This window comes from Carassius carassius, chromosome 27 (genome assembly GCF_963082965.1).
Source record: "Carassius carassius chromosome 27, fCarCar2.1, whole genome shotgun sequence".
In the NCBI taxonomy this organism is placed as follows: Eukaryota; Metazoa; Chordata; class Actinopteri; order Cypriniformes; family Cyprinidae; genus Carassius; species Carassius carassius.
The window spans coordinates 13,690,344-13,713,175 of record NC_081781.1 but is presented as its reverse complement, the minus strand read 5'-3'; the positions used below and the strand labels follow the sequence as shown (position 1 = coordinate 13,713,175).

Sequence of the window (22,832 nt, the reverse complement as noted above, 5' to 3'; positions counted from 1 at the left end):
CTTGTGCTCGGTGACCGACGGGCAACCCGCGAGAACTGGCACGAGCCGCCATCTGACGCATTTCACTGTATATTTAACTTCTGAGGCGAGAGAGACTGAAACTGAGAAGCTGACATTTATTTTCAAAATGATGTTTTCTGATTGTAGGCTAACCATGTAAACTCAAGCTTTTTCTTACTGAGTCAGCAATATCAGCTAATAATCTATCTCTAAAGTTGTTGTTTAATAGCCTACAGTAGGCTAAATTATAGGAAACAAAGTTAAAAACAACAACCCTGTTATCACCTTAAAATGACAAATCTACTCTGAGAACCGAACCTTTCCACATGTAAAACCCCACGGTTCACAACCAGGAGGTCTAAAGGAGTGACTTAAAATACCTGAATAAAATAAAATAAAACATGTAAACCTACATATTTATGTTAATCTGACCCAAGAAACGTGTTTTATTGAAATATATATATTTAAACTTATAAAATTACAATATTATTTGTGGTTGATCATATTATTCTATTCTTTCATAATATTTTAATAAAAGTGTGGAAACAAGCAGTTCTATAATAACTTACTGCCATGAGCTCTATTGTCTTGAATGATGCGGGGACCTTGGAGTCAAAAAGGTTGAGAACCTCAAACAAATCCCACTCAAAGGACTCTTTGGAGAAATAACACACGTTACAACTAAAATTTAAAACTTCAGTTTGTATTTGGCATTTTAAATAATCAGGAAACAATTTTTTAAATTCCAACCAATTCATGTCATCATTTCAGTTTACAAAATCACAATCACAAACAGCTTTAAAAAGCTCCACAAACCCTTTAATCCCTTATTTATATATGTTTTCATGATCATTAATAAAAACTGCTTTATAAAAATGGATAAAAATCATTAAGACAGAACACAAGCTAAAAATGCATCAACAAATCTTAAATATGACAGTACTAAAGAACAGAGAAAGGCAACAGTGGGGACCCTCAAAACACAGTGACACTGAGATCAGAAAGCTGAAGCAGCAGAGAAAACGACAGACGGAGGAACAGAAATGCAGCTGAATGCTTCTTCCAGTGATCGCACACACAAACACACAGTCGCCTCTTTGGCATGCATGGAGATGAAGGCGTGTGGGCTCAGGCATTTGGGTTGTTCCGCATGAGCTCGATGTCCGCATCCACCATTTCTTTAACAAGCTCCTGTAGGAATACACACACACACCGATTATTTCTCAATCTCCAGTGCACTGGAAGTGAACTGCTTTGCTTTTTTACAGGACCGCTCACCTCGAAAATCACACGTGGTTTCCAGCCTATGATCTTCAAGGCTTTGGAACTGTCTCCCTGTAAGAAGTCCTAGAAAAAGACAGAAAGAGAGAAATCAATGAAGGACAAGAAAGAAAAAAAACACAAAGGGGTGGTTAAGTCCTTTATTAACTGGACCTCCCAACCAGTACACCCCCCCCCCCCACACACACTCTTCTTCACTCTCACACCACCACACACACAGGTGTCAAGCCCCGTGTCTCTGGGGGAAGGTGAGGACCGAGGCAGACCATCCATCCAGCACCCCCTCTTTTCCAGCCCTCTCTCAGTGCCAGAGCATGATGGATTATGTGACTCTCATGGCCTAACCCCTTCTGTTCTCCTGCTGGGACGGCAAAACTCACCCCCCACCCACCCACAAATTTAAAGGTGATTCTCAGGGTGGCAGTAAAGAGTTTGAGGGTGTCCTTGCTGCTGATCTGATTACACAAGGAGCCAGAACACACACAAACAAACAAACAAACAAACAAACAAACAAACAAACACACACACACACACACACACACACACACACACACACACACACACACACACACACACACACACACACACACACACACACACACACACACACACACACACACACACACACACACACACACACACACACACACACACACACACACACACACACACACTTCTGTGCCTTTGACTAATGAGAGCTCTTGTTCCAAAAGCCCATATTTTAATGTTGAACCCTGAGAAGTTACAGTCACTAGCTCATGGTTCCATTTTAGCTCCACTTAAATCATTTAAATGACATAACCATATTTTAAAGACTAATTAGCGAAAATGCATTCATTTATCAACATACGAAACAGCATGCAACCATCATAATCAAGATACTTATTAATGCAGCATATTAATCATAATTAGTCTTCTCTTTTCTGAAAGTTAAATTAATATCAGCTGTTTTTGTCACCCTTCCAAGTCTTCACATGCAAACAACTACAGTACTGTGTCCTGACTATGTAAGTTTACAAAGTGTTTGCGAGGAAGGAAAACTAGAACGGTATTAATTCGATGAAACCGAAGCATTGCATGTGCATGTGAATCATGCGTTGTGTGCAATAGCTCTTGCTATTAAATAGAAAGTCAGCAAGTCAAGACAAATCAAAGGCACAGTGGAAGTTCACAAGCAGATTTTAGTTTCAAACACTGGTTGTTTATTCTTGTTTAAAAAAAGATATCTATATGCATCAGGGTTTAAAACAGAAGCCGCACCTGCATGTATGGTAAAAAAAAAATGGAATAAACAATAAATTAAAGTGATAGTCATCATCTGGGTGCATTTTTATTGTGTGTGACTGAGCACTTAACGTAAAGGAATTCAGGACTTTTGAAAAGACAGACCTTCACAAACATCAAGCAACTTTTGTTAACTTACAGCATGGCTACACATGACATTTGAGACTCTAAAATGACTATATGCATGCACGTTTCAGTGAGTTTTAATATCTCTGAGACATGCATCAGGAAAAACAGGCACACAGATAGAGCACTGTTGCCACACAGCAGAGTCAGAGGTCAAATCCACAAAAACAATAGGTCCAGATCGACAAAAGGAGGGGTCAAACTTCCTTTGATGAACAAATCCCTGGATTTATTATTTTATATAGTAAGCATGCATTACATATCAAAAGTGATAAAGACTTTTATCGGTTTCAAATAAATGCTTCTTTCTTTCTTTTTTTTTACTTTCTATTTATCAAAGAATCCTGAAATCTCTGTATATTTATATTTGCCAGCAAAACATTTCAGTTCCAACATTGCTAATAAGCAACGTTTCTTAAGTACCAAATTATCATTTTTTTTTTGTTTTGTTTTTTTACTGACAAACATTTTTGAAGAGTACTATATATATAAATTGTATAGGTATCAGAACAACTTTTTCATGTGTAAAAGAGACTGAGTACAATGGCGAAAAATCTGAATCAACAGTGGGGAGAATGTCTCTATCTCAGATTCTTGCTTCAAGTGTTTAATAAATATTTATAACATCATGTAAACCCTCTCCAGCAAAGAGACACAGAGCCTAAGTGTCTGACACTTTAAATGCATGCGGATGTGAGAGACACAAGTGCGAGATGTATCCAACTGCACCCTCGAAAGAACATGGTGAAACAGAACGAGAAATCCACGGCTGTTCGACAGACTTCGCTATGTGCCGTGCAGTTGTGTGTGTGAGAAACTTGTGTTATTTGATGCAGGATGTTTAGGAGGGATCAAAGACTAATGATTTCCCATTTCAAACAACAGCCAATCACAGAGCAGAAAAACTATGGAGAGAAACCAAAACTGAGTGTGAAAGTCCATCTGAATCTACACAACTAGTGTCAATGTGTTAAAAACCAGGCTTGTACGACAAGATCGCAGCATGAAAGCATCTGTATGAGTTACACATACTCAACAGTGTGTTTATTACTGAGGATCTGTTTGTGCTTATATGTGGTATTGGCAGTGCGTTTGAGTGTTTACAAGCCTCAGAGAGATGCGTCTTTTCAAGCAGTACAGGAGTGTTCAAGAGTCCTGCCTCTCAGCGTGAACATGATTCAGCTCATTCAAATGACAAAGATACCTTTTTATCTCACTTTCTTTTACTGCACTTTCTCTTTGGGTGGTGGGAGATAGAGAACTACACTGTTATAAATGATCAAAATTTTTATGATAAAAATGTAAAAAATGCTGTGGTAAAAGCCAAAATTGCTTACAGTAAGTTCCCTTACTAGATACACTAAAAAAATCTCTTGGGACAGTTAAATACAGTTAAATTTACAGTACTTGGAGTAAAAAATATAATTTACATTGAAAAATAATAAATTGACATTCCCAGAATTTCCTGTGTGATGCACATTTGATGGTTTATCAGTTAAGTAACATTTTCTTAGTTTTTCTTAGAGGATATGTAATTTTTTTTTATTAAATTGAGATTGTTACATCTGATGTTTTTTAAATGTTGTATTTTGTTTATGACATTATGTGCACCTTAATTAAATAAATATATGTATGCATGTACAGTCGTGGCCAAAAGTTTTGAGAATTACATAAATATTAGTTTTCAAAAAGTTTGCTGCTAAACTGCTTTTAGATCTTTGTTTCAGTTGTTTCTGTGATGTACTGAAATATAATTACAAGCACTTCATACGTTTCAAAGACTTTTATCTACAATTACATGACATTTATGCAAAGAGTCAGTATTTGCAGTTTTGGCCCTTCTTTTTCAGGACCTCTGCAATTCGACTGGGCAATGCTCTCAATCAACTTCTGGGCCAAATCCTGACTGATAGCAACCCATTCTTTCATAATCACTTCTTGGAGTTTGTCAGAATTAGTGGGTTTTTGTTTGTCCACCCGCCTCTTGAGGATTGACCACAAGTTCTCAATGGGATTAAGATCTGGGGAGTTTCCAGGCCATGGACCCAAAATTTCAACATTCTGGTCCCCGAGCCACTTAGTTATCACTTTTGCCTTATGGCACGGTGCTCCATCGTGCTGGAAAATGCATTGTTCTTCACCAAACTGTTGTTGGATTGTTGGAAGAAGTTGCTGTTGGAGGGTGTTTTGGTACCATTCTTTATTCATGGCTGTGTTTTTGGGCAGAATTGTGAGTGAGCCCACTCCCTTGGATGAGAAGCAACCCCACACATGAATGGTGTCAGGATGCTTTACTGTTGGCATGACACAGGACTGATGGTAGCGCTCACCTTTTCTTCTCTGGACAAGCCTTTTTCCAGATGCCCCAAACAATCGGAAAACGGCTTCATTGGAGAATACAACTTTGGCCCAGTCCTCAGCAGTCCATTCACTATGCTTTCTGCAGAAGATCAATCTGTCCCTGATGTTTTTTTTTGGAGAGAAGTGGCTTCTTTGCTGCCCTTCTTGACACCAGGCCATCTTCCAAAAGTCTTCGCCTCACTCTGCGTGCAGATGCGCTCACACCTGCCTGCTGCCATTCCTGAGCAAGCTCTGCACTGGTGGCACTCCGATCCCGCAGCTGAATCCTCTTTAGGAGACGATCCTGGCGCTTGCTGGACTTTCTTGGACGCCCTGAAGCCTTCTTTACAGGAATTGAACCTCTTTCCTTGAAGTTCTTGATGATCCTATAAATTGTTGATTTAGGAGCAATCTTAGTAGCCACAATATCCTTGCCTGGGAAGCCATTTTTATGCAACGCAATGATGGCTGCACGCGTTTCTTTGCAGGTCACCATGGTTAACAATGGAAGAACAATGATTTCAAGCATCAACCTCCTTTTAACATGTCAAGTCTGCTATTCTAACCCAATCAGCCTGACATAATGATCTCCAGCCTTGTGTTCGTCAACATTCTCACCTGAGTTAACAAGACGATTACTGAAATGATCTCAGCAGGTCCTTTAATGACAGCAATGAAATGCAGTGGAAAGGTTTTTTTGGGATTAAGTTAATTTTCATGGCAAAGAAGGACTATGCAATTCATCTGATCACTCTTTATAACATTCTGGAGTATATGCAAATTGCTATTATAAAAACATAAGCAGCAACTTTTCCAATTTCCAATATTTATGTAATTCTCAAAACTTTTGGCCACGACTGTATGTATGTACTGTATGTATGTATGCATGTGTGCATATATATATTATATACACACACACACACACACACACACACACACACACACACAGGTAATGAAATATACTTTTTTTTTAAGTATATCTATATTATTGAAATAAATCAATTTAGTTTACTGTAAATTGCATTTAAATTGGTAAAACCTAAAATATTACCACGTTACTATATTTTAAGGTAAAGTTAAACCACAGCTGCAATTATTATTGTAAATCTCACTTCTTTTTTTAAACACTGTAACTGAAAAGACACACATTTAGCTCAATTAATGATAGTTTCACACAAAATAAAAATCCTTTTTTTTAAATGAACTTTTACTTTTTTTTTTAAATGAACTTCTTATGTTCACTTATTATCACAAGCTCTTTCACATTTGTAACTCATGTGTGTAATAAAAAAGTGGTCTTGTCTGGAATGATCGAGAGTGAGAGAAGAGGAGGAGAGAGTGGACAGAGACAGGAATGACATGGAGAGAAAGGAAAATGATGATAAATTGAAAGCTCGGAGAGAAGAGCTGTGTGAAAGTTAAAGAGCGAGAGACGAGAAAGCTTGAGGGAGAGGGAGCGAGGAATGCGAGGTGTCAGGAGTTCAGCAGTCTGACAGTGTGAGTAAGAGTGCCGAGAGCCAGAGTTAATTACTCAATCAAGATAACGAGCCTGGGACATGGCATTTACAGAGGGCAGCCCACAATTAACCTCCCCTCTCCCACTACACACAGCCGCAAAAGTGCGAACACGCGCACACACCCATGAAGTAATTATGACACATGGCACAAACAAACCCAACACTGGTACACAAGTTAACTCACTTTTTCACATTTACATAGTCAAAGACACCTGCTGGGAAGATCTAATACTGCACAGAATTGTTTTGATCACTCCAAATGAACAGGCTTGTTTACGAAAAACAGTAAATTGCTCATTTTACTATAAGTAACTTAATCTAGTTGCATCTGATTTCAACCTAGTTTGAATGATATGTTCCAGGTTCAGTACAAGTTAATCAAAGTCGACAGCACTTGTGGTAAAATTTTGATCAATCCAAAATGAAATTTGATTTGTCCCTCCTTAAAAAAAAAAAAACACTTTTTAATAGAAGCGAAGGGAGCCAATTTGTAAATGTTGAAATACTCAGTTTTACAAAACAATTTTACAACTTCATAATAACAACGTAATACTGAAATCTCTACAATGGTAAACAGTGTTTAAACAGATTTGCAGTTTATATATAGTATTTAGTATTAACAGAAGAATTCATTTTACTGCTTTTATAAAATTACAAGCATCACATTTTTTATTTTAAATCCTCCACAACTGGAAATGTTATTGTAAATGTCTCACCGTAATCTTGATTTATTTTGTTTTACTTGGAAAATGAGGATCACGCTGAATTGTTTTTTTTTTTTTTTGAGGTAATCAACATTAGACAACAAATGCTGTCAAATGAGCTTAACTTTTAATAACCCTTTAAATGTTGCAAACTTTCAGTTTAGTAATAGACATCCAGTGATGTAATATCTTCACTTTCTCTACTGCTTTTGCTTAGAAGGGAATGTCTTTCTTCCCTAAACATAATATATATATAATATATATATATATATATATATATATATATATATATATATATATATATATATATATATATATATATATATATATATATATATATATATATATATATATACACATTAAACATATATTCTTATACATAAAAATCACCTGTTTACTGGGGATCTTTACACTTGGCTTGCTTTTTAAATTTTATATTCTCAACTCTCCTTTTTTAAAAGCTCTTTCTCTCTCTTTCCCCTCCATGGGGCCCAGGGTGGTTCCGCTCAGTCAAAGTCCTTCAGGAAATACCAGAGAGTAGGCCAGGGGAGAACGTACACCCCTCTCTCCCTCTTTATTTTTTTAGTTCTGTTCTCTCTCTCTCTCTCTCTCTCTCTCTCTCTCTCTCTCTCTCTCTCTCTCTCTCTCTCTCTCTCGACAAGAACGGACTTCAAGACAGAGTAGCACAGTTAAAAAAAAGTCCCGGGACGTGAAGTAAAAAGTGCCATGTAATGTTATGAAAGTGAGTTAAGCTCTACTGTAAAGTGTGATGGAAATAAACGTGGATGTATATATGGTCATCATGAGGAAAAGCTGAACGGTAAGAGTGCGCAGCTTTATTGCAGGTTTGAGTTCTACTTGGCAACCAGCCAGACTCTTTACAACATCATTCACACTCAACTTTAACAACTCTGACCTATTACACTGCATATCACCGTAAAGCTGTCACAAAAGAGCCAGCCTCTCAACCACAGTAACTATAATACCCAGAAAACCCTAAAGACTGCACTACCCATAAAGCATCACGACAGACAACAGAGGCTTAAGCTCTGCTTAAGGCGGGGGACGTGCCTTCAACGAGCACATAAATCTAAAAACACAGAAAAGCATGCAGGTCGGTTGGCCAGTAAGCTTAAGCCTGAAATAAAATGGATCTTGCATTCAAATTAAAAGCAAAACTGCAGGTAAGTGATGATGCAGCTGTGTTTTGCATGCTGGTACTATGACGCTCAACATGGGTCAGATAAGACAGACTCCTGCATTCACAAACTGAGGGCCTCCATGTGTGTGTGTGCTGCTCACTACAGGATGCTTTTTATCTCGCTCCTGACCTCTGCCACAGAGCAGATAAGATCACCCCATCCTGATCCTTGGAGTGAAAGGTCAAAGCCATCTTTCATTCCAACGGAAACCAAAAAACATGCATGTGCTTACATGCTACGTAAACACAACACACAGATCTATACATCATAATAGTGCACGTGTGTCAGTTATATGGTCTGCCTACTTATAATGGAAGAACAAACTTTAATGCAACACCACATACTGACATCTCCTAAATGCACTGTAATTTGCTTTGGATAAATGCATTAAATGTAAATGTCTGAAGTAGTTTTAGAGTATATGGCTAAGGAAACACTGGCTGTCCTTTCTCTGAATATCGAACAGTCCTGAATAGCCGTTGAATGTTAAACTGTCACAAAAAAAAACAAAAAAAATTATATATATATATATATATATATATATATATATATATATATATATAAATTATTATTAACATAAATAATAAGAGACATTATAAGTTAAACAATACAAATTGAAAGGTTAAGAAACAGTTTCTATCATCATAACAGTATTTTCTATTATATTATTTCTATTAAATACAAAAATAAACCATCACAGAGGATTTTCTATCAAAGTGTTATTATTATGAAAAGAAGACGATCTAAGAGAATAAATGAACTAAGATAATCAAAGTATTTTTTTTTTTTTTTTTTTTTATCTTATTGTTATTATTATTAGTATAATAATTATGATCATTATTATATTTTAAAGTATATATTATTACCATTACTGGAATCAAAGGTACATTAAAACATGAATTAAAAATTCACAAAAGTATTTTCTATTATAGTATTCTCATTAATTACAACAGCAACAATAATAAAATAACTAAAATAAACAAACAATTTCAGAGGATTTTCTATCAAAGTATTATTATTATTATTATGAAAAAACTCAAAATGAATTATCTATCTATCTCTATATATATATATATATATATATATATATATATATATATATATATATATATATATATATATATAAACGCATATATACATACATACATACATATATATATATATATGTAAACACACACATATAATCTTTATTATGTCAATAAAGTATTAAAGAAAAAAATGAACAAAGATGCCGATGTGCATTTTAAGGGACATTAAATATCAAGATAATGTGCATTTACTACTCTAAAAATACCCAATATTCCACGAAAGAACAACTTAAAATTTAAATCTGTAAGAAAGACGTGTGTAATTTTGATCTTTGAGTTGTTGGAGGAATCATGTTGACATATGTATCATATAGTCCTAATCTCCAATAATCCACCTAATTCCATCATTATGTTGTGGCAATTCCTCAGGGTCGCCAAGTCTGTGATCTGATTTGATGAAATACACACATGGTGAACTGCAGCCAGTGCAGCTTGTGTGTTTTGTCTATCATCAGCATGCATGCTCACACTCACACTTACTTACTGTACATTTATATTCCTGGCAGATGCATCTTGAAAGCATTCATATACATTTCGCTACTTATTTTCAATAATCTTTGCCGCATTAGACCCTCAAATCTTGTAAAAAGGCAATTACAAATAATTTAGTCAGCTGAAATTACCCCACATAACAAAATAACCACAGCCCATTCTACCAAAAACAACTTTGAGATGTGCACAAAAGTTCAGCAGGGCAAGACATTCATAAAAGGCCCGAGTTACTAAACCAAGTGACTGCTGCAAACTCGCCGTATGTGGAATTCATTGCATAAATCAAAGCTTTTTGCTTTCATTATGCCCTCTCTCGTGCTCCTTCCTCTCTCTCTTTCAAAATGAAAAACGAAAAGAAAAAACCATGAGGGTTTCCTGGGGACTGTCTCGAAAATAAAAAGTGAAAAAAAAGCCTTAGGCTAACTTTGGTCCTGCTTCCCCAAAGTGCCTCATAAAAATTGTTTAAATCAGCATCCGAAAGAATGAAATGGATGTGCAAAATCATATTTGCTGAAAGGCAGAGCAAGGACCATAGGGTTCAAGCAGCGGTCTTCAGCAGCTGTCTGGGGGCCACATTCATCAGCTTGAGCCTTCGATATTAAAAACCCCCTCAATCAGCTAAAAGACAGAGCGCTCTGTTTTGATGTGTTCATTATTGCACCCAATTCGCTGCAATTCGTTGCGTCCTTGTGTAAGTGCAAATGAAAGAATAAAAATAAGTGAGAGAGAAATAAAAAAAAAAATGGCTCTCCTGCTGGAGATCATAAAAAAAGTTACAGAAATTCGCTCTAATATTTCAAGCTTCATTTAAATGGAGGTATTTCAGGCCCTAAAAGGAAGTTAGCATATTATTTCAACGCGCACACACGGTTTCTTTGTAAGTAGATGGTGTGTGATGGACAGACAAGGCCAAGCGCATTACCTGCTTTTCTCATTGTGAAGCTAAAGCTACGCATACCTCCCGAAGGAATGTGAGCGAGTGTGTGTCGACTGAAAGAACACATCCAGTGAAAGCGAGATACAGGATTTTATTTGCAGCAAAGCCACGGATGGAATCCTCCCCAACGCACACGCACACACTCGTTATGAGATCTCTAAAGGTTATGCAAATAAAGACGGCCGATTTGAGTTTCATCGTTCACTCGCAATTTACGCACATCTAACCACAAGTTACGTCTGGCATGATAGCCATCACTCAGAGGCTTCACATGTTGATTTTGGGAATGATAATAATGCATAGAGCCATTCATCTAGCAGCAGTTTTGGGTGTGACAGTTATTTTTAGCGTTAACGTGGGATCTTTCAGCCAGAAGATTTTTATCTTTCAGTAATTATGCTTTCATAAATCATGCAGGTGGAGTACGAACGAAAATAGATTAGGATGGCTCAAAAACACAGCAGTTCATGTTAGGATTGACGATGGTCTCTTTGGATAAACAGGTAGTGTATTCAGCCCACTGCTTTCCTATTAATAGGTGTGTATTTTATCCAGTTACTCCCTTCAGGCGAAGCAAGTGTGTGTGCTGGCAAAGAGGAGCAAAAACAGAACTACACATTTGAAATTTTATTAAAATCCTTTTTCTATTCTGTCTCTGCCAGAAAAAGTGATTTGATTAATTACAGGCTTCATCCAGCAGATTTTAAAACATGTTCACATGTAGCCTCTGGACAACACATTTGTAAATCTATCGCAAATACACACCCTCGCTCTCATTCATCCTTGCAAGTGACCTGCGTCCCGTACTGACACTCCTGCCTCCTGAGGAAATGCAGTGATTTACTTTCTATCACAGAGGTTAAAGGTCAAATTCTCATTTCACCTCTGTGTTGATGGATGGCCTGTTCGGTTTATGGCTTTTAGAGTGTCTTTAAGTATCCTGGGCAGGCATTATGTAACAGCATTGAGAGCTCATCAAAAACCTGATACCAAAAATATTGAATAGCTTTACACCCGAATAACAGATTTCTGTCTTTCTGCACTGGTTCTTCTGCACTTCTTTTTCTTACCTTTATGTTATTTTTTTCTTCTAACTGGAAAAGCTCCTTGGAAATACCCCTCTGACCCATACGCAGTAAACATGCATCTTGGAGAAAACCTCTGATCTGTCCACAATCATGTCATGTGTATGTTATCTTTACAGATTTAGTGGCCTTTCTCATTCCTGAATGACCACCCACCACACACACACACACACACACACACACACACACACAATCTGACATCTACATGTCAAGTATGGATGGAATTTTAATAATCTTGTCTACTTGAGTACTTCATAGAATAATACAGATTTTCTTTTTAATTGTTGAACTACACACATACACTGCTCTCTAAATGTTTGCGCTTTAAAAATTATTTTAACTGACCCCAAACTTTTTAATGGCAGTGTATATAAACAACTATGCAAATTAGCCAACACATTGGGTCTGGCTTATTTGGGGAATTGTTGTATGTTAAGCGACACATTTTTAAGATGTTCTGCCGAGATAAAAACAAGTTATTCCAAAAAAAAAAAAAAAAAGTCTCAAGACCCCTACCACTGAGTTATGCAACGTCTAGCTGTTTTTGAAATCCTCTTAAGAGATTTGAATAAGTCACAATGAAGCTGTCTAATGATGTTATAAAATAAACAAAGACAAAAGGTTCTCACCAAATATCTAGGAGATGTCAACCCTTACTGCACAGCAGTCTATGTGTGATATGTTGTAATGTTTCACCTCCTAAGGGCACCTTGGATTTTAGGATCTTTTTAATACATGGGAAGATGTTCGCAGTGACTTACCACTTCAGTTGGCCGATAGTACTTCGGATCCACCTTCACATGAATTTCTCCCGTCTCCTGACATCGGCCCACCTCCTCCTCATTCTTCCCCTCCCACCTAAGTGCGAGAACAACAGCTTTGAACCCATTCCTTCATTTTATTTGTTTTCCAATTCTGCTGTCAGCGTATGCTTTACATATTTACAACATTTATGGTGTGTTTGCGTGTTGTTTTGTGGTCCTGTACAGCCTGTTGGCAAATCAACACCAGATGTGCCAGATTAACCAGATGGGCTAAATCTGAGGTAGATGTGTATGCGTGCTCTCACACAATGGTTTTGCCCACGTGTTTGAAGGCCTTCTCCACGAACTCCCGTACGCTGTGCACTTCCCCCGTCGCAATGACAAAATCAATAGGCTCCTTCTGCTGCAACATCAGCCACATCGCCTAAAACAAACAGAAACAACGAAATCAATATCATTATTATGAAGCATGATCCATTTGAGATGATGCATGTGTGATTGATGATATCATATCAATATGATGACTTCATATAACAGTATCAAAACGGCTTTATTTTCTCAGGTTCACATTAGAGCTCAAGTATCAAGACTCCCCCGCATAAACACAACACAGATTCAACGCAGACAACATCTGCTCCCAGTAGGATGTGCTTTTATGTGGTTACGATCTTACACACACCCCAACACACAACACACACGGCCATCCCCATCCTGACGTCAACACTAGTCCTCATGGGATGCCAATTGTGGGAATAAAGCACAGAGTTCCCAAGTCCATACAACCACCACACGACGACACAAAAGCACAGACTACATCTACATAGTGATCTAGATGAAAGAGAGAGTGCTTTTGGAGAAATAAATGGCGAAATAAATGCTTGCCAAGAGGTCAAAGGGTGATAGTATTTTTTCTCTGGCTTTAGCTCCCTCTTTCTGTCGCTCATACACATTTTCTGACTCAAGGGCTTTAGCGTTTAGCTAGTTGGCCGGAGAATCGCCCCGTTCCCTTGACAGGACTGTGCTCTTTTCTTCCCCTCAGCTTGATGGAGGGATAAAAACCCCATCAGCACGTTTTATACGCTGCAGTGGGAGCGCCGCACTTGGCCGCCCAACTCATTCATATTTCACTCACTTAAAAAAGCCTCTCAAACGAGATAACAGACAGACAGACAGAAAGAGAAAACCATAAAATGAAACACCGAAACTCACACGGCACTGTGATGGATACAGCTTTGGATTTTATCACAGCACAAAGTCGAAGCAATCAAACTGCATTTTAAACATCTGTAGGTTAATTAAAAATGACTGTTCTACATCACAAACCGCTAAACACCCACTGTGAAGGATAAAGATCGTGCTCAGAGCTGCTCTATTTGATTTAGTCTAGTCTGAAATTTAGAAATTCCCTCAACACACACATGCAGAGATCCAAAATTAATTTTTTGGCATAAGTGAGAACATTTATTAGCCATAAATAAAAAAATTTTAACTCACCAATACACTGTTATTTCGCATTATTTTATTAAGTGCAATGCATAAACACCCCTGACACACCTGCACGGTTGCAGGCAAGTAAAAATGCCTAATGTAGAAATGTTGCGGTTTTATTAAATAAAGAAGTCTGTGCAAGCAGAATTTTTTCTTCTGTCTTTGCAATTTTTTTTTTTTAAATTAAGAGTATATATTTTGTCCTAATGTCAATTGATTTATTAAACATACTTGTGACAAATAGCTGAAGTCACTGTGTCATTCACAGCTTTCGGTATGTGTCACAAAAATATGAAGACAACACACTGCAATGATGTTCCTCATATTTCTGTTGAGGAATATTTGCGTACGTGCTGTCACAGAATTCTGGAGAAGATGAATGTCTGACTACATTTTCCCCTGAGGTCAAATGTGTTAGTCGCGACAGATGTTTTCTTTAGAAGACGCGTGTCACTGAGATCAAGCTTCTTACAGTTTGACATAAACCATATAATGTTGCAATTCCTAATAAAAGTACCAGCATATTGGCAAGTAACACAAAAATTTGCTTGTCAGTTGGTGCTGAGTGCTAATTCCAATATGTAATAATGACCATGATGACACCATGAGTCAAGTAAGGTTAAGATAAAGCTTTCCATCTTCACCAATACAGCTTCTAAATGATGAAACCTACATGTAATGTGTGAGAGAGAAATACTAAAGACAAAACAAGAGGGACAGACATAGAGGTCAAGTGAATGGAGGAAATGGTCTGCAAGATTCTCTGATCTTATTTTAGTCACCACAAACAGCATTCTTGGATTTTTCACTCTCTTCTTTCTCTCTTTCTCACACTGATGGCAAAGCGAAGCACTGTGACTGATTCATTCCTGAAAGCCATTATTATTCAGCAACTTTCTGGATTTGTCAGCAAGGAATTTTGTGAAATGTGAGGTGGTTTAGCGCCACTGTAAATGTATCCAACAGGAAAAATATTCTGAACTGAAACCCGGCTCATACTGTATCTCTCAACATCCCTTGCTTTCCGTCCTTTTCTCTCCATTCCTCCCTCACGCCTCTCTCCAAGGATCATTAGCGCTGTGAGAGACAGCTGAGAGGCCTGCAGCACAGCTCCCTTCCCCTTCCTTCCTGTTCACACACACTCTCTCCTGGCATTATAGGAGGGGTCTGGATGCTCTGAGGCTCTCTGGCCATTTCAGCCGCAAATGTGCAAACTTTGTGTATAAAAAAAGAAACGCTGTAACTCGTATGTGCTTTTGTCCCACAATATCATACTCCTAGGCCTCTAAGGTCTTCAAATAACTTGTTTTTCCTGGTTCCAAGATGATCGTGCCTCTCTGTTGCGGCCCACGCTTCATAGATTGCTGCCCCATATTAGATCCTCTCTCCTACTGATGATTTTAAATCCCATTTTAAAGGAACATTTTACACAATTTAAATATTCTCAGTGTTTACTTATACTATAATTTAAACAAAAATTGATCTTAATGAATTTGGTCAATTAGATTAACTGCTTTATAGATAAGTGTGAAAAAAAAAATTCTGCCTTAAAGGGACAGTTCACCCAAAATGAAACTTGTCATATGTTTTACTGCCCTCATGTCATTCCAAACCTGTGAAACATAAAACAAGATATTTTAAAGAATGTTTAAACCATATTTTTGCCCATATTATGAAAGTCTATGAGGTCCAAAACAACACCGGACCCAACTGACCTTTATTATAAGTGGAAAATATATATTTGTTTGTGTTTTACAGAAGAAAGGAGGTTATACAGGCTTGTTCAGTCCAGCGCCAGGGCTTAGGTCACTTCCCTTCAACACTGGCCAAACACAGAAATTACCATCTGACCCATGACCTGTGCATGGATCAGTAAACACACATACATCTGTTTAAATGTTCACTTTAAAGCTCGGTGAAAGGGTCGCACAGGGAGAGCAAAATGTGAGGATCAAGGGCAGTTTCCTTCTCTGGTGAATCAAGGCGTCTCTGAGCTCTCCAAAAATGACATGTATGCCAGTTTGTTTTAAATCGGTGTCAGTGTTCCTCGTGCCATCCGTCAGTGCAGGCAAACGTAAACTTTGATGAGAGCAAGTGAGTTTAAAAGAATGTGGAAGAGAAAACAAAGGATTAACTGTGATGACATCCTCTTCTCTGCCTCAATGGCTCTTTTGTTTTTATGCATCTGGGCATGTGTGACTATTTCCCCGCAGGCACTTTTGAATGAAGTATCTTCAAATATTCAAATCATCTTAAGTTTTGGAATTATAAATTATGCCATATGCATTCACTGGTCATATGGCCACATGCATCAAAATCACAAACTTCAAACAAATTTACATTACCAGGGTGGCTAATTTTCCAAAGAGAAAAATTATGTTATGAACATTTGCGTAATTACTCTTCCAGTATCTACTATCTGAACATTCCTACATATTCTTCATTATTACAGTTTTTAGCACCACCAAAATAAATAAAAAAATATTATAATAATTGTGACAACATTTTAAGGTAAAAGTTAAGAAAAAAGTTTTACAAAAAAGTTTTATTTACTTTTTTTTACTTTCATTGTAAAGTAAAAACCGATATAAAAACATTAAACATTTAATAAAAAGTTGACTTGTTTTATGAACTTGTAATATTATTATTCAAAAGGAAAAAAGTAAAGTGCAGTTTTCTTAAAAACAAAACAAAACACAGATTCCTCTCACACATGACGTAACCTTTTGGCTATTTACATTTGTTTTAAGTTTGTTACACTGCAATAAACAAACCTGCGGTTCTCTCTGCAACACTGAATCCAATTCAACCAAACATGCATTTATGATTGCAACACAAAGTAAAAAAAAAAGAAAAAAAGAAAGTTGCACACACTCCAGCTCGCTTTATGCCATGTGAAGAATCTCACATAAGAATAAGAAAAGAACTGAGTCTTTCAGGTAAATCTTGCCCTGTAATAATACAACTATTCATAACTATCCACCGGGAAGGACACACACACACACATACATAGCCTGGAACTGACTCTGTAGCTCCAGGAGTCATTGGTTTAGAAGGGTGCCTGTTTTTAAAAGCCTATTTTTATTTTTGGAGCTGCTGAAAGTTTAAATACTCCCCTCTACCCACCACAACACACACAGACACAGTCTTTTTTTGTATGGAGCACAGAAGTACTCTGTTTAAGGCAGGTGGTTTGCATTAGGCAGAGACAGGCTGTCATATGGTGACACTTGCTCACACAAACACTGAACGAGAAAGAGGGTGAGAGGGTGTAAGAGCAGACAAAGAGAGAGAGTTAGCACTGACCACTAAATGACTGAGTGAGAGAGACGGTGTGTGTGTTTTTGACCGCGGATCACCTGGTTACTTCATTAATGCTATTTTAAATGGACTTTTCCACACAGCTCACATTACTTATGAGGGCCAATACAAATGCACAACACTGATACACAGAGTTCACCATTACACACGTCAAAAACATAGACCATCTGAGCTGATGCATGACTGGATGTGTTCGATGGTCCGTATCAGAACCATCTCCTAAAGCGACATTTAAAAAAACTTTTTTAACTTTAACTTTTTTGTAATAAAAAAACATTTTTTGTCCCCCGTTCCATCCAATTTTTTATGAATTTAAAACTCACAAAACTGGAATATATATATATTAAAAAAAAAAACTAAATTAAATTAAAATATTAAAAAAAAAGCCATGTTTCCATCCCAAAATTTGGATAAAAATACACGGATGACAAGCAAAATACTTTTTGACACTAGAAATGTGTTCCTTTAACTTTAACTTAATATTAATTATTAGATATTTAAAATATTATTAATCGTATTAACAGTATTAGTTTACATAAAAATAGGCAATAATTAATAACTAATATTAAATGTAAATTTCTTTCATTGTTAAAAATCATTTTATAATAAACATTATTTTTATTTTTTTAATTGCAAATACCTGCATACATTTTTGATTATTAATTATTATTATTTTTGATTATTAACAATAATTTATTTAATATAAAACATTAAATATCAATTAATAATAATAATAATAATAATAACACTTATTAATATAATTAAATTTATTTTTATATTCAAATATTTTATAAATGTATTTACAAATTTTTATAAATGTAAAAATTGTAGAAATTATTTTATGAATAACCTGCTTAAGTATGTCGTGAGATGCATGCTGGGAATCACTGTCCTATAGTATGTTTGGGTGGTACGCTTTTAATTTTTCACTATATTGAGGCTGAAGAGCTAGACTTAGAATGTCATATCGATCATGAAAATGACTGACCAGTAGAGACAGGAAGAAACTATAATTTAATCTGATGGAAGATATAAAAAGGGTTACAGATGCAGTTTATTGACTGGAACTCCTATGCATCCAGACAGTGAAACTTGTGTGTGTGTGTGTGCACGCGTGCGTGTGTGTGTTTGTGTGAGAGAGAGAGAGAGAGAGAGAGAGATGGTTATCAGGGCCGTTTAGCCCCTCGTTGAGAGCAGATTGGTTACAAATTGGAAAATGAGAAACAGGTGTGTGAGTGGGGACACACACTCCCATACACACACATTAGCAGTGCACACAACTTCTGTGACCACAGGAACTCTCCAAGCGGGAAAACAAAAGAGTTCAACATTGCCTTCTATAACTGTTCGCAATAAACACGGATGCAACGTCATGCACACACACACACACACACACACACACACACGTCCTTTCCTGTCTGATTCACAGGTGGCTTCATTTTGTGTGGTCATATAAAAGTGAAAGGTCAAGCGGTAACACTGTTGGGAATTTTCTCACACATTAGGACTCTTTTAATTGTATGTGTGTGCGTGCGCGAGACAGATAGAACAATTATTTATGTGGCCAAGACTTCTGCCCAATGAACACTGAGTGTGTGAGAATGTGTGTGAGACAGAGTGATGACAGTTGTATTTGTGGAGGCATGTCGTGTTGGCGAATCTTACTCCTGATGCTTTCCCCAGGTGAGTTTTTACTGCCTGGAGTACAATGAACAAAGAGAGGTGTGTGTGTGTGTGTGTGTGTGTATATGTGTATCACTTCTTTTCTTGCCTGTCTTAGCACTGTTACAAAGACAGACAGAAGGATCTGCCTTCACTTGGTCAGAGGCGCAGAAAAATCGTCAGCATAGAGGTCTCTGTAAATGGCGATTAAAAAAAGAGGTGAAGCAGAAGATTTGAAATCTGATATGAATATAATATCTCAAAAAATAAATATGAAAAACAAGGAAGGAAAATAAATCAGAATTACAGACAGGTCAGGATGCTCCACAGGATTGACCACTAAGCAAGTCAATTAATGAGAAAGTCAATTAATTTCTTTAGATGGGAATTTAGAGACACATCGTATCTGAGTGTACTGTACCAAAATTTTAAATTAAATTAACCATTAAAAATGGACATAAAATTTCAAGAGAATTTAATAGTCATATTACATTTTTATTTTGCACATCTAGTCAGAATGTAGTATTTTTCCTATAAAGCATATATATATATATATATATATATATATAAATGTATGATAGTTATTTGCAAGAACAGATATTATGAATACATCATGAATATCTAAATAATGCTCTATGCATCATAGAAAAGGTTAACAAATGTTGATATTATAAATTAAGCTGACAGCAAGATTCGAAAGACTTATTATATCTACTGAAGGAAACAAGTAAACAACAATGTAGTAAGGAAAGACTGTAATGCTTCACCTATGTGCACATTTTCCTTACATTTCTGTAATTTATGCCTTACAAGATAAAACTTCCTCCTGTCTAGTGCTATCAGTGAAGCTAGATCCAACCCTTCTGATGATTATGATGATGTGGGAGTTTGTATAATGAATCAGTAAATTTGCAAGCTGGCACGTGTCTATATCAGGCTAAATGAATGCAAGGCGGTGAGTGTGTGGCCATTAAACTCTGTAATCTCTTTAAAAGGCACAATTAACCCGTTCATCTAAACATACACGTGCAGACAGTACGATCATCTCACTTTACCAACAATCAGGCTTAAACAAACATCGGCACACATCCACAAGACCGAACCTCTAATCTACAGATTAGCAGCGACACGCACAACACAAAGGAAGCCCTCTAAAGGAAATAAGAGGAGGAGAGAAAGAAAGGTGTTGGTTTCAGGTGTTTATGCAGGTAGAGAGGAAGCCAGTTCCTGCCGAATGTTTGAAACCCACTCATAAAAGAGGCCAAAACATGCCACCAACCAATAAACTGTCGGATTCTTGGTCTGAGGAATAAGGAAGAGAGGACAAAAGCCTCGTCAGTGTTTTGCGCTTGGCCCCGAGGTGCTGGCAGCGGTGGAGGTATGTACAGAATGTGCTGTTTTGATAACTGTTAAAGATCAGCACTGCCTGAACCTCGGATACCTGTTTGTTTAATTCGGCTTTAATATCTGCAGCGCTTCTATACTAGATCTGATTTCATTTGAGGAGGATGGGTGGAGTTATTCACCCGATCTGGGATGGTTTAACCTCTTGTCAGTCTATTTCAAATATACAGCTTAAAACCTAATTAAAACCTTATTAGCCTGGGAAAAAAAGTTGTATGGCTGCTGCTCTGGACTCCTGCGGACTCCAATGAAATCGGAGAACTAAAAAGAAACAAAACAAACCGTAAGAAAGAGCTCTTCTCTGGAGGTGTTTTCGTAAAATATGCGGACAATTCCCAGGGTCACTCAGACCACCTCTGAGATCATCATGTGTGTATTAAAAAGTGTTTAAGGGTGAAAGTGAGTCATCAGGGAAATGTGTGATGTGTTTATGTGAGCGTAGCGGCTTAGTGTGTGTGTGTGTTTGTGGACCACAAGGAACATATTTCACTCTAATTCATAATTCTGTCAGATTCTGCATTTTTAAAAAGTCTTCAAAAATGATGACAGATATTAATGAAACATGCATGTGTGTGTGGGTTTGATGGCATCTGACCATTTAAACAAAATGGACATTATCAAAGAGAATCGGCTGTTAACCATTACTACAGATAATCATCTGTGTAAAACACACCGTTTTACAAAACACCTCAAGGTTATCCCTCAAAATGTGTGTGTGTGTGTGTGTGTGTCTGTGTGTGTGTGAGTGATGAGAATAAACTAGAAAAAAAAGAAGGTTGCACTGATATAGAAATCTTCAGATAGAACTGATTATTTGTTTTTATATTAAAGGTCAAAAACAAAAAGAATGGCCAGTATTTATTTTGCCATTCAGATGCCATAAAAGTGCGCTTCAAAATAAAATCAGCAATTAAAACCTTATAATTTTAAGAAAATGTCTCTTCTGTTGTTTAGGGGAAAAATTTAATGGAAAAAAAATAAGACTATGACAATGATAATAAAATTGTGATAACAGTTAATAACCATTTATACTGGAAACAGATATATTGTGTGTCCTTAATGAATACCCATTTGTGAGAATGTGAATGTATGTGAACTATGAGGTTGTGTGTCAGGAATGCTGGGTAAAATTTGACCCTCCACTTTTATATCGCTGTTGGTCATGGAAAGCTGGGATTCAGTTATTTTATATTCCCTGCGTGCGCATATGTGGATGTGTATCTCAGAAGCTCATGTATGCCTAATAAAATACAATATTCAATTTTCTTTTAGATCGCAATGTAAAAGAAATGATTTTATCATCGCTTTCATTGAAAACATGTCTAAAGTCAACCGGTAATACCACAAGACACGTGTTTATTTAAAAAAGGCTGCCAAAAAGGTACAAACTACATGAACCTTCCAGCTTTGGTTTGAAACTCTGATTTAAGAATTTTCAGAAAATAGTTGTTAATGCTAAACAACCATTAAAATTCCTAAAGAGAGGAAGTTTGGTCACAGCGCTGAAAGTCTGTTGCCGAAATGTTCTGACATTGAGAAGCTATTTAAACTCACATTCCTGCAAAGGAAATACCACATCTACCAACACACACACACACACACACACACACAAACCCACCACTCTCTATTCACTTAGTGAGACATAAACACATACACTGAAATATCCAACCTCATAATCGTGCAGCGACATACATGTGCGCACAAAAACGCACAGACTTCAGTTAGAAATATATGAAGTTATAATGAAATACATTTTTTTCATATTGGATTTGAAGGCCCTGAAATCAGAATCATGTGTTGCAATTTCAGCGAGACAGACTGTGATATGTTCAACCTGCAGGGAGGTGTGTGTGAGTCAGTAGTCAGACAGTGTGTGTGTGTGTGTGTGTGTGTGTTTGTGTGTGTGAAGGGTAGGGGGAGAAATACCAGACTGTACGCATAGTAGAGGCTATAGATCACGAGCGTGATGGTGTGTGTGATTCTTCAACACCTGTACTGCATAAATTCTGAGCTACGGCAGTAGTACAACACAATTCTAATAACATAGAGTGAGAGTCAGCTACTGTAAAGACTATAACAAGACCCAGCTGTGTGTGTGTGTGTGTGTGTGTACAGAGCGCGCTCAAGCTTCCTGCAC

General features: G+C 37.0%; 1 protein-coding gene across 2 annotated transcripts in view; it reads right to left on the bottom strand.

Annotated features, from left to right (window-relative positions):
- Nucleotides 1-797: 797 nt before the first annotated feature.
- Nucleotides 798-22,832, bottom strand: part of LOC132106809 (GDP-mannose 4,6 dehydratase) — a 68,041-nt gene continuing 46,006 nt past the window's right edge. For both annotated transcript variants that reach the window (XM_059512827.1, XM_059512828.1), the window contains 4 exons: nt 13,126-13,244; nt 12,818-12,914; nt 1,279-1,347; nt 798-1,191 (listed from right to left, as the gene is read on the bottom strand). In XM_059512827.1, coding sequence (XP_059368810.1) covers nt 1,129-1,191; nt 1,279-1,347; nt 12,818-12,914; nt 13,126-13,244 — 348 coding nt within the window. In that variant the 3' untranslated portion in view covers nt 798-1,128. The remainder of the gene's footprint in view (nt 1,192-1,278; nt 1,348-12,817; nt 12,915-13,125; nt 13,245-22,832) is intronic.